At 46.9% G+C, this 13,055-nt stretch overlaps 1 protein-coding gene across 3 annotated transcripts in view; it reads left to right on the top strand.

The window, feature by feature from the left end:
• Positions 1-13,055, top strand: part of LOC137805138 (ras-specific guanine nucleotide-releasing factor 2) — a 39,738-nt gene that overhangs the window by 20,072 nt on the left and 6,611 nt on the right. The window contains exons 8-20 of one of the 3 annotated variants that reach the window (XM_068604920.1): positions 1,170-1,363; positions 1,488-1,597; positions 1,692-1,810; positions 2,958-3,118; positions 3,203-3,269; positions 4,309-4,445; positions 4,953-5,035; positions 5,335-5,583; positions 7,925-8,017; positions 9,513-10,006; positions 11,565-11,690; positions 11,963-12,052; positions 12,308-12,414. In XM_068604920.1, coding sequence (XP_068461021.1) covers positions 1,170-1,363; positions 1,488-1,597; positions 1,692-1,810; positions 2,958-3,118; positions 3,203-3,269; positions 4,309-4,445; positions 4,953-5,035; positions 5,335-5,583; positions 7,925-8,017; positions 9,513-10,006; positions 11,565-11,690; positions 11,963-12,052; positions 12,308-12,414 — 2,030 coding nt within the window. The remainder of the gene's footprint in view (positions 1-1,169; positions 1,364-1,487; positions 1,598-1,691; positions 1,811-2,957; positions 3,119-3,202; positions 3,270-4,308; positions 4,446-4,952; positions 5,036-5,334; positions 5,584-7,924; positions 8,018-9,512; positions 10,007-11,564; positions 11,691-11,962; positions 12,053-12,307; positions 12,415-13,055) is intronic. The other 2 variants (XM_068604919.1, XM_068604918.1) reach the window with 2 other exon arrangements.

The following is a 13,055-nucleotide window of genomic DNA, read 5'->3' as shown; positions in this document are numbered from 1 at the left end:
AAGCATTAATTAAGCATGCTCATATATATATATACATATATGTATATAGAGAGGGCAATACATATATATATAGACATTGATTTGGTGAAACTGTTTATATGAGCAATAATTCTAATCTTGTAAATGTTTTCCAGTTTAATAATTAATGTTGCACAACAGCGTTTGCACTGCGATGTGTTTCAAGGCCAAAACATGAGTTGCTTTTGCCTGTGCTGAAAAGGAAGTTGGAATAGAGGCTATAATGAGTCTCCTTTCTAAAAAAAAAAAAAAAAACAACCCTGAATATCGCCTCATAACCAAGCAGTGATGTGCTAGCGGCCGTGCGGCCGTGCGGTCGCAGCTCCGTGTTTTCAGGCGATTTAATGAAGGTAAACACAGCGAGCGGCCGCGGGGTAATGGCACCGACGCCTCTGAAGCGCGCCGCGGATTCATCAGCCAACGGTCCTCCGCAAAGTCCGTCTGACGTTTGATCGTGCGGTTGGATATAGTTGACTCATGGAAAGTTGCCACAGTGGTTACATCACCTTTGAAAAGTAGCCTCAACTTAACCGAGCATGTGACTTATAGGCGCGGTCCGGTTCTTCAATTTTGACCTCTTTTCCCCTGTGTTTGAGTCATCATAGGAACCTGAAATTAATTCCAATTGTGTTTATTATATGTATTTGTTCAGCAAAGTCTTGGGAAAAAAATGTATATCTGCAAAAAAATCACTTTTAAAAGATATTTTGATAATAACTATGAACATCCAGCATGATATGAGCCAGAATCCCCCCAAAATGCCTCCTGCAGCGGTCAATAAGACACCTTTTTGGAAAGATTAGGACCGAAAGAATCAGAATCTGCAACAAAATCCCAATAAAACAAAGTCTTGTCCTGTTAGGAAGGAGTTTCAGTCAAAAAACTGTGTCGTTCGGTTAAAAAATGGAGAAATATGACGTATTTTATGCCAGAAGACTGTCTAAATGGAGCATGCTGGGACTTAAAATTGGAGCGGGAGGATTTTCGCACACTGTTTCCAAACACATCACAAGCCAACAATCATGGGAACACTGTAACCCTCATCAATACTTGCTTTGGCAAATACTGTAGTCCGTCGTGTGACTTGCATATGCATACTGTACAGCAAGTGTGTGTGTGTGTGTGTGTGTGTGTGTGTGTTTTGTTTCTAGCTGACCTGTTTGACATCCTGCTGCCCATGCTGAACATCTACCAGGAGTTTGTGCGTAACCATCAGTACAGCCTGCAGGTTTTGGCCAACTGTAAGCAGAACAGAGACTTCGACAAGCTGCTGAAGCAGTACGAGTCCAACGCCGCCTGCGAGGGAAGGATGCTGGAGACCTTCCTCACATACCCCATGTTCCAGGTGGGGGGGCAGGAGGAAGGATGAGAGGAGAGGAGGGGGGGCAGCAGCTTGCCAGAGCATCACATTACAAACGCATATGTCTACGTTTTAATAACCTTTTTTTTTTTAAAATCTCTCTGACAAGATTCCCCGCTACATCATCACCTTGCACGAGTTGTTGGCGCACACGCCTCACGAGCACGTGGAACGAAAGAGTCTCGAGTTCGCCAAGTCCAAACTGGAGGAACTGTCCAGGTACGTGTCCGTCAGAACCGTCAACTCTCACCGACGTTGCCGCCTTGATGCCGCACGGCTGAACTAACGCGGCGCTCGCTTATTGTGCGGTCAGAGTGATGCACGACGAGGTGAGCGACACGGAGAACATCCGGAAGAACCTGGCCATCGAGAGGATGATCGTGGAGGGCTGTGACATCCTGCTGGACACCAGCCAGACCTTCGTCAGGCAGGGTGAGTCTCCGTCAGCTCACAGACGCCGGCTTTTACTGACAGGGAGATTTTTCTGTCACGCTCCACTTTGGAGGAAGCAAAGTGTTCGAGGCCCAACGCCCCAACAACACGGGAACAAAACGGTCCAACCTTTTGAGACTCTTCCTTTTGGCTTTTTAAATTAATACATTAAAGAAAATGTAAATCCCTTTCAAGTAAACCAGGTTGCTCCATCTGACGCAAACTAATAACATGCAATCACTTTGTTAAAACAATGCAAATAAAGTTGTATATGTGCAAAAAATAACTCATATTTGGTAAAAAAAAAAAAGATGACCAAAGAAGCCGGTTGGATCCCTGTTTTCTCCCCATAGTTTCATGTTGAAGTGCCCTTGAGCAAGGCACTGAAGCCCCAGAGCTTCACAGCAGCACAAAGCTCCTTCATTGCTAATGATCGTAGCATGCAGAGAATAATCCCCCCACTGTGGGATTAATAAAGCATTCACCTGCATCTCCACCCCCGCGCCCCACCTGTAATACCTCCTCGCCCCACTAGAGGGTCGCGCCCCACAGTTTGACAACCACTGGTTTATGCAAACATCCCCTTCACTAAATGAAAAACCTCCAGTTTCAGGCCATGCTTGGTCATTGTGACGTATCTCTGAGTTCTCATTGTCTCCCCGTCTAATCCAACAAAACCAAGTCCCACTTGACCTCAACTGTAGCACATGAATCAGATTTATGAGCAATTACTTTCATGCAACATGTGGTTGGCGAGTCAGTCCCCTCAAGGTTGCTGGTCCAAAGTGATGAACCGTATCGGTACCAGCGCGACAAGAGGTGCGCTAATTGCTTCAGTGTGCAAACCCCCTAATGAGCTTCTGTGTCGAGCTCTATCTCGTGATCTTCCACCTTTTGACAGTTGCTCGTCTTCCTCTGGATCCCCGCCTCACCGCCGCAAGCAGACATCGACTGAATCTGCCCGGCGTCTTGATCTCCTCTCGCGTTTCTCCCCCGGACAAACATGCGAGCGGAGACGGGCGTTTCCAAAAATGTGGCTTTTTTTTTTAACACCCATTTTGTTTTTTTGTGCCACGGCAGATGCCGACCAAACACAGCCCTCAGCTTAGTGTCAGCTTAATGAAATGTAATGTAATCCCCCCCCCAGGCTCTCTGATCCAGCTGCCGTCGGTGGAGCGAGGGAAGCTCAGCAAGGTCCGTCTGGGCGCTCTCTCCCTGAAGAAGGAAGGGGAACGGCAGTGCTTCCTCTTCACCAAACACTTCCTCGTCTGCACGCGCAGCTCCGGGGGGAAACTGCACCTTCTCAAGGTGAGAGTGGGTTTCAAGAGTGGAAAATTCACGCAATCAAAAAACTAATAAAGCTGGTGTTGAAGTGTGCTGTTGCTCTTGCAGCAAGGTGGCGTTTTGTCCCTGATTGACTGCACACTCATCGAGGAACCAGACGCCAGCGACGAAGAGGGTACGTTTGCAAGGCGCCGGGTCTGTACGCCGGTCCACACGCCGGCGGCTCCTATTGGCTCGTTGAGGCCGTTCGCCACTCATGGAGGTTAATTAGGTGTCAGGAGATAAGCGTCTCGTGCCCACAAATAACTTCCTTTTAAATATCAAACGCTCACCCTCTTTAAATGTCAGATTTTGATCTCTTGACGTTGATGATCTTTAGCCATTCTTCTTCTGAGCCGCTCGTTCTGGAAAGAGGGAAAAGTGCAGAGACACAACCTGAATTAGATGGATATGTACTTTATTGATCCCCAAGGGGGAATTTGTTGTCTTAGTAGCAACGCCACACACTTTACAGACACCCAATGGAAGAAATGAAACACAAAATAAAATACAAAAAAAATCAAATAAAATTATATATATAACTATATATATATATATATATATATATATATATATATATATATATATATATATATATATTTATATATATATAGTTATATATATATAGTTATAGTTATATATATATATAGTTATATATATATATTTGTGTATATATAACTATATATATAATTGTATTTTTGTTTTATTAAAAAAAAAATATATACATATATATATATATAAATATAAAATTATATATATATATATAATTTTATTTTTTATTTTTTATTTTATTTTGTGTGTTTAATTCATTCCATTGGGTGCCTGTAAAGTGTGTGGCGTTCGCACAATGAATGCAAATAACTGCAGTGTATTAAGGAAATTATTAAGAAAATTAAATTAAATGTAAACAGTCTGCAAAATGTGCAATATATATATATATATATATATATATATATATATATATATATATATATATATACACACAATAGGATACAAATAACTATGCATATATAAAGTATAAATCCACACAAATATAAATGTTAATGTGTAAAGTGAAAGTTATTCCACAGAGGATCTGGCCAGAGGTGATTGTGGTACTCTCCATGTGTGTGTAGTATATGTACGAGCTCAAGCAGTTATTTGTATTATATATTTCTTATATTTCCCCCTCTCAGCTCGAGCCGGCGGTCAGGTGTTCGGCCAGCTGGACTTCAAGCTGGTGGTCGAGCACTCGGACTTGCCTCCGTTCACCGTGGTGCTGCTGGCGCCGTCGCGGCAGGAGAAAGCGGCGTGGACCAGTGACATTAGCCAGGTAACGCACAAACGCACACACCCAAACAAAACACACAATAACAAGCACCTTCAAACAGCCAAAGCGAGCCTCCGCTGGGCATTGAGGAGGCTTAGTGATGCGTAAACACAGACGCAGGGTGCAGCTCTCCGGGGGAGGCCGGGTTCAGCTCGGAGCCTCACAAACAGAGTACAGCACCACGCGGGCGTGTCACACCGGAGTGGTTCTTATCGGAGAAAAATAAAGCACACTGACAGTTTTTAACGGCTTCTCTTTACTTTACGCAAACATACATTCCCCTGCATTTGTTTTACACGGATGAACAAACGAGTGGGTGAAAGTATTTGTCTCTCCGACATGTTTTAATGTTTCAGACTCCGCATGTTCTACGTCTGTTCTACGTTCTGTCGGTCGAACCGACGGGAAAATAACCTACAAATAATCTCACATTTCCGTCTCATACGGTCGTTCTTACACTTTATTCTCTGAGTACTTCCAGCATCTTCCTTCTTCTCTCTGTCTCCGTAGTGTATAGATAATATCCGCTGCAATGGCTTGATGACCAGCGTGTTTGAGGAGAACTCTAAAGTCACTGTGCCTAATATGATCAAGTAAGTATGCACAGTGTGTGTGTGTGTTTGTGTGTGTGTGTGTGTGTGTGGAGAGGAGCAACCAACTCCTAACGCCAGTGTTGTAATATATATGTAGAAGCATACCTAGTTGTGTTGATGTACTGTGTATTTTTTTCAATATTCATTTTGGCATCCACTCTTATTCTTTGGAAAATGTGGATTTTTGCTTTTCACTTTTTGCTCAGTTACGTTCATAACCTTTTCCTTGGTTAGTCACCCATGCTCGGTTGTGTGTGTGTGTGTGTGTGTGTGTGTGTGTGTGTGTGTGTGTCCATCAGATCCGATATGCGTCTCCATAAAGATGATGTTGACATTTGCTTCAGCAAGACGCTCAACTCCTGCAAGGTCCCCCAGATCCGCTACGCCAGCGTGGAGCGGCTGCTGGAGAGGCTGACCGACCTGCGCTTCCTCTCCATAGACTTCCTCAACACCTTCCTGCACACATACAGGATGTTCACCACGGCCACGGTGGTCATGGGCAAACTGGCCGACATCTACAAGAAGCCCTTCTCCTCCATACCGATCAGGTCAAACATCGCAAACACACACACACGCATTCAGAGACAGAGAAAAGGCTGACGACAAAAACGTGTCGCTTTTTGTGTGTAGCCAGTGTGTGAAACATGCGAGAACGGCTATTTGCGCGACATGAGTGTTCTGAGAGGCTTTTCTTGGCTTCTCACTTCTTTTTTTTCCTCGTAATAACTGTGAATGATGAGGTCAGATGTGGGTCTGTGTTCACGAGGTTGAATCCATACGGGCTGAGTTACACACCAGCCGGTAAGAAACCAGCAGAACAGATGCTGCAACCGAGTTGTTGGCACAGACGTTTGAAATGTGCCGTGTGTGAGATGAGGAGTCTCTCTCTCTCTCTCTTTCTCTCTCTCTCTCTCTCTCTCTCTCTCTCTCTCTCTCTCTCTCTCTCTCTCTCTGGCTGCATCATAATCTGTGTGTTTATATTCCTTTCTCGGTTTTACGTAACTTACCTTTTGAACTGGAAAAGTAAAGCTCTGTATTTTCCTCCCCCCGAGGGAGGGCAGCTTTATACTTTATGTAAAACCTCACTGTGGGCTCTGGCTGTCTGTGTGTGTGGGGCAAGGGTAGAGGGTGTGTGTGTGTGTGTGTGTGGGGCAAGGGTAGAGGGTGTGTGTGTGTGTGTGTGTGGCAAGGGTCGAGGGTGTGTGTGTGGGGCAAGGGTCGAGGGTGTGTGTGTGTGTGGGGCAAGGGTAGAGGGTGTGTGTGTGTGGGGCAAGGGTAGAGGGTGTGTGTGTAGGGCAAGGGTAGAGGGTGTGTGTGTGTGTGGGGCAAGGGTAGAGGGTGTGTGTGTGTGGCAAGGGTAGAGGGTGTGTGTGTGTGGGGCAAGGGTAGAGGGTGTGTGTGTGTGTGGGGCAAGGGTAGAGGGTGTGTGTGTGTGGGGCAAGGGTAGAGGGTGTGTGTGTGTGTGGGGCAAGGGTAGAGGGTGTGTGTGTGTGTGGCAAGGGTAGAGGGTGTGTGTGTGTGGGGCAAGGGTAGAGGGTGTGTGTGTGTGGGGCAAGGGTAGAGGGTGTGTGTGTGTGGGGCAAGGGTAGAGGGTGTGTGTGTGTGTGGGGCAAGGGTAGAGGGTGTGTGTGTGTGTGTGGCAAGGGTAGAGGGTGTGTGTGTGTGGGGCAAGGGTAGAGGGTGTGTGTGTGTGTGGGGCAAGGGTAGAGGGTGTGTGTGTGTGTGTGGCAAGGGTAGAGGGTGTGTGTGTGTGGGGCAAGGGTAGAGGGTGTGTGTGTGTGGGGCAAGGGTAGAGGGTGTGTGTGTGTGTGTGTGGCAAGGGTAGAGGGTGTGTGTGTGTGTGTGTAGGGCAAGGGTAGAGGGTGTGTGTGTGTGGGGCAAGGGTAGAGGGTGTGTGTGTGTGGGTCAAGGGTAGAGGGTGTGTGTGTGTGGGTCAAGGGTAGAGGTGTGTGTGTGTGTGTGTGTGTGTGTGTGTGTGTGTGTGTGTGTGTGTGTGTGTAGGGGGGGGGTCACGAAGCTTAGTGTCACAGAGCTGCACACATGGTTGTGGGCACTTGTTTTAATTTAACCTTACATATTTATATTTCATGGCTCTTTTGAACACATTATCTTTATTTAAAAGAGCATTTGTTGACACTGATTGGAGCGCGGCCATTTCCAACTTTTTTCTCGTAATTAGTGAACCGTGTGCCTTAATTTTCTTCTTTTTTTGTAGGTAAATTTGTTTCATTTGTGGACACACACGCACACACACACACACACACACACACACACACACACACACACACACACACACACACACACACACACACACAAACTTTAAGACGGCTGTCTGCATCAGTTTCAGTCTGGATGTGTCTCCCATGCAGAGTGAGAGACTGAACATACGCTGCTGTTCTCTCACCCACCTGCCGCCTCCTCCCCTCCTGAAACACACCTCTCCATCATCATCCCTCCATCATCATCCCTCCATCATCATCCCTCCATCATCATCCCTCCATCATCATCCCTCCATCATCTTCTCTCTTTGTCACATCACCTGATTTTTTATGTTGCATTTCCATGTCTTAATTCTATGGAAGCCCATTTCCATCACCCCCCCCCCAAAAAAAATTAGGACCAAAAAAAAAAATTTGCACCAAAAAAAATAAAATAAAATACGAAAATTAGGACCAAAAATTAAAAAAAGAAAAAATGAGCTACTTTTTTTTTTTTTTTTTTTGTTTTGTCCTATTTTTTTTCCCCTCTTTTTTTTAAAATTTGGTCATAATTTTTTTGTGTGTGTCTGAAATGGGCTTCCATACGTTCCAACCATCGCCGTCATCCATTTAACCATGTTTGTGTGTGGTCCAGCCCCCTCTTGTCTCCTCATGTCCCCTCTACCTGCAGGCCGCAGTACCACTCATTCGACCGTCTGTCCATCTCATCCATGTGTCCCGACTACAGTCTGAAGATCAAGAGGACAGCCGTGGATCAGTCCAAGTAACTGACTTTTCTCTTGTCTGTCCTCCACTCCGCTGTCTCTCTCTTCCACCTCCACCTGCCTGGTCTTCCTCTCCTCTTCCTCTGGTCTTGGTCTGACCCTTCACTGACGCATGGACCGCTCCTCTTTACTCTTTTCTACCTGCCATCTGTCGCGTTTACGTGAATGGAAGCGACTCACAATCTCACCACTTTGAAACGTTTTAGTTTGATGAGGCGCAGACGGGAATGCGAGAAGGGAAATGTTTTATCCGCATGTTTTCTATCGCTGCAGCGTCACTTCCTCAAGGCCGTTTTCTCTCTCTATTCATATCGCTCCCTCTTTTTTTTTAATCCTTCCTCTCGAGTCTGTTTTGTATCCTCCTCTTCAGCATCTTCCACCGCTCGCTTGAAAGTTCTTCGTCTTTCCTCTTTCTCTGCTTTTTCATGCATCTTTCCTTTCCTCTCATCGGCCTCGTTCCTCCCTCCTCCTTCGATCCGGGGATGCATATCTGCTCGTCTACTTCCTGCTGAATAACTGCCTGGTGTGAAGAATTGATGGATGTGTTTATCCGTGCATGATCGCTCCTCCCTCGACGCAGCTCTGCGCACACGACTGAGCGATGTCATCATGAATCCCTCGTTGATTAAAGCTGGTGCACTTTCATCGCCTGCTAAATGAGGCAGTTCAATTTTTGCAAATGTGATCTGCAATAAAAGACTCATGATTTTTTTATTTATTTTTCTTTTAAATTCTAATCTATGAAGCGGATGTTCCTGTTCAAGGCAAATAATGAGCTAAAATCAAAGCCGGTATCGTTCAACTTTGAGTTTTTTTTTTTAGAGGGGGTTCACATAGTTCCACCGTTTCAGCACAACGATCCTAAAACATTTGGAAAGACAATCTCAGTCGCGTGACTTTCATCACACTGAGCGTGTGTTTAACTTGCTGAAGAGCAGACTGGAGGCAATGAAACTCCTCATAAAGTCCGTACGACAAACACGCCAACGAGCGGCTGCTTTGTGCACATCATCCAGTGGACCTGGAGCACCGTGAGCGTTCTTTTGGAGTCGCATGTGTTCACTTTTTAGCTCTGTTTTGGTCTCCGCCAACTGAAAGAAATATCAAGTTTTGTCGCGTAAATTTCGACTTTTAAACGGGTAAATTACAACGCAGTTCATCTGAAGTGTCAGAAGTTCAGGTCCAACCCAGTGTGTTGAGTAGGATACACATTGTGTCACTGTTCCTAATGCTTTTCTGTCTGTGCCCACTCATCATAAGTCACTCTGGGTAACTTAATTCCCGTCGTTAACTGTTTTCAATCCAGGGTTTTGCTCCGATGTCTGACAGGATAACTTTGCTGTTGAAGCGTTAACATTCGGAGGCACACAGACAAACAAACTGTTCTTTTTGCGTGGCTTCAATTACACATTTTCCTTTCATCCTTTTTAAAAAAAAAACAATCCTCTGATCTTGATGACAAATTGCTCCCCTCCCCCTCCCCCTCCCACTCAGGTCCTTGGAGCTGTTCTTTGCCACGAACCAGAACAACCGAGGCGGCGAGCACACCAACGACAAATCCCCTCGCCTCTGCCGCAAGTTCTCCTCCCCTCCTCCTCTGTCCATGCAGTCGCGCACCTCCTCCCCCGTCCGAACTCGAAAGCTGTCCCTCCACTCCCCCATCGCCGCCAGGGTCGGGGGGCTGGACTTGACCAGCCCTCTGCTGAACAACCACAACACGTCCCAGTCGGCTGCCAGCAGCCCCACGTCTGCCCACACCCCGCAAGCCTCCTCTCCTCCTCTTCCTCCCCTTCCTCTTCCTCCTCCCCCTCCGCCCCCTCCTCCCTCCTCCACCTCTCCCCCACCCAACAACTCAAAGTCACCGCAGGACCAAGTCGCTCCCCCCATCCCCTCCTCCCCGGACCAAAGTCCCTGCCCGACTGCAGAGGGGGAGGACGTGCCGAAGGTGGACCCTTTCTCTGGGAAACTGAGGCGGAGCATCCGCAGGGGTAAATTACACACACACACACACACACACACACACACAAATACACTATACATACTGGACAGGACATCAGGTCTGGATCAGTTGGATGATGCAAAAGCAGTATTGCACCGCTCTTTCTGGTTGAATCCACACTGTCGTGTGGTTACATGTGGTAAGAGGCGACCTTTTTTTGCACATTTAACCTTTAACCCGACAGTGATGTCACTGTGTAAACTGTCACTCATCGGCGTTCGCCTCCACACGGCTTGCAGCAAGATGAGTTGTCTCACTACGTAGCACATTCTGGACGTTTGTCTGGAAACCTGCGTCTGGAAATGATGCAGAGATGAAGATCTCGAGGTAAAGATCTAGTTCTGAATGTAGCGGCTCCGTCAACAGGGTCAAAAATGTACAAACAAAGTGAAGTTATTTAAATCGCAGAGGATTTAAACCCTCAACGCTGTGCTTCTGTGCGTCGCTCGTTCAGCTCTGTGTCGTCTCTGATCGACTACCAGCGAGCAGGAGCGCCTTGTTTGCATCCCGAGGTGCTCATGAAGGGCAGGAGCTCGCTTCCTCAAAGGGCACGGTGTTCCCTGTGAGAGCGGAGCAGACGCCCGGTGAAACATCATTATCTCTTTACGCTCGCGTGGCTCCAGTCAGCTGAGCTGGCTTCACAACGCACAAGCCCCGATCTGCTAATTGTGGTGTTAAACAGGCCGTTCAGACCGGAGAGAGACGGTGTCAGGGAATCCAAAGCAGCACGGCGAGGACAAGCTCTCTCATTAGCATGTGCACACACACACACACACGCGCACACACAACTTGTGTAGGATAGTGTGCACACATAGTGCAGCTACACTAGGAGACGAGGAGCCATTAGCGGTTGTACCATCAAGCCACTCTCACCCTCTCTTTCTCTCTCAGTTTCTTTTGCTCTTCATCACACATGTTTTTGTTTGTGTGTATCTATGTGCAAACGGCTACTTGCAGATCTCTGTCGCCGACACATTAAGACATTCTTAACATGACCTGCAAAGCAAAGCACCGGATGCACGAGAGCGTCAGATACTGGTGTATTGTTGACTCTTCTGAGGCCTGAATACAGACGGGGGAGCAGGCAAATTAAAGGAAATAGCTGAATAAATGAGCGTAGAAACACATTGAACGCAGTCGTTTTTCATGACTGTGAACGCGGCGGCGGCGCTGACCGGTTTGATGAGCGTGGAACTGTTTGCCGCCACGCGATCTGAACCCAATTGTGCGACTATGGGAGATGTTGGTACACGTGCATGACACCTATCCATCCATCGCTGTATTCGGGGCAGCAGGCTGAGCGGGGCGTTCCAGATGAGATATCTAATCTCTGCAGAGTGCATGCATTTACTTCAATAATAATAATAATAATAATACAATACAAGTCTTGATGATGTCCTCTGGCTACACTGATGTGATGTCTGCAGGGCTGTGAGCGTAAGTGCAAGAACGCTGCAGTGCATGACCATAAACATCGTAACCATAACCATCATCATCGTCGTCGTCATCATCATCGTTTCCGTCTCTTTTCTCTCCTCCTCGTCTAGCTCTGCTGGAGTCGGTGTCGCTGGAGAAAATCATCCCGGAGTCTCCTCAGAGCAGCGAAGCAGGAGACATGTCGCCGTGCCGCTCTCCTTCCACACCTCGACACCTCCGCTACAGGCAGCCTGGAGGTACCATTGTGTGTGTGTGTGTGTGTGTGTGTGTGTGTGTGTGTGTGTGGTTTTATCACATGGGTTCAGATTATCGTATAATCTGAATGTTCCTTAGCAACTACCAAATGTTTGTAAAATGTAATAATTAGATTCATACAGGACAAGAGGGTGATTGCATGCAATTTAAAATACGTACAAAATATAATAATACTACAAACGGTCTATTTGAATGTGTTGCTGATCATATTTCATGCGCCACTGATGATAATTGTGTGTTTGTGTGTCTGCAGTCCAGTCGGGGGAGAACTCCCGCTGCCCAGTCTCTCCCGCTTCAGCCTTTGCGATTGCAACGGCAGCAGCAGGACACGGTTCACCAACGGGTACACACACACACACACACACACACACACACACACACACACACACGATCTTCAGAATAAACTCTTTTATTTCTACGTCCGTAAAAGATTGCAATACTTTTTTTAAGGAGCCTTTTTGTATTGCATCATTTTAACTTTAACTTCTCAACCAGCGTACATATTTAAAACCAGAGCATATTTGAAAAGGTTACACACAATCAAGCGACACCATCACAATAACAATAACAACAATCCTCTCTGTCTCTTCCCCTCCAGTGTTCACGAACTCTGAAAGAACTTGTGACAAAGAGTTCATCATCCAAAGAGCTGCAACGAACAGAGTCCTCAACGTGCTGCGGCACTGGGTCTCCAAACACTCCCAGGTCTGTGTGTGTGTGTGTGTGTGTGTGTGTGTGTGTGTGTGTGTGTGTGTGTGTGTGTGTGTGTGTGTGGTCCCCTGTTTTTCTGGGCCGATCAAGCCTGCGGTCTCATTAAAGCAGGTGTCTGAAGCGTCCTCTCTCTCTCTCTCTCTCTCTCTCTCTCTCTCTCTCTGCTCCACTGCCTTCACTTGAGCATGTAAACACGTGCACACAAAACACACTGCGTATTGTTGTCGTATCAATCGGACAACCGGCCTCAGTCCACTGACCACCTACTCTTCCGCTAGAAAAACCGCCAGCGTTGCCTCTAATGAAGTGAATATCTTGGTGACTGCTGGACTCGCAGCTCGGAGGTGTAACTGCATTGATCTGCTCTTCAAGAACACAACGTGCTGCGATGATCGGCCGGCTCCGGTTGGCTTTTTAACGAAGAAACAAAGCACACACAATACTGTACGCCCACGCACACATGTGTCTCTTGGGTGAAGGGAGGGGGGCAAAGACCAAAGAGCTTGTTAAAACTGACCTTTGAACAAGAGTTGGATTGGGACGGGAGTGAAAATGGAGGATGAATCGGAGGCTGGAACGAGAGGGATGGTGCAGCGGGGACTGCTGCTCGCTGTGGAGTCACATGTCGATATGTG

The sequence above is a fragment of the Clinocottus analis genome, unplaced genomic scaffold, assembly GCF_023055335.1.
Source record: "Clinocottus analis isolate CAN_PGR_092001 unplaced genomic scaffold, fCliAna1.0.p SCAF_7, whole genome shotgun sequence".
NCBI lineage: Eukaryota > Metazoa > Chordata > Actinopteri > Perciformes > Cottidae > Clinocottus > Clinocottus analis.
This window is presented reverse-complemented; position numbering and strand designations above follow the sequence as displayed.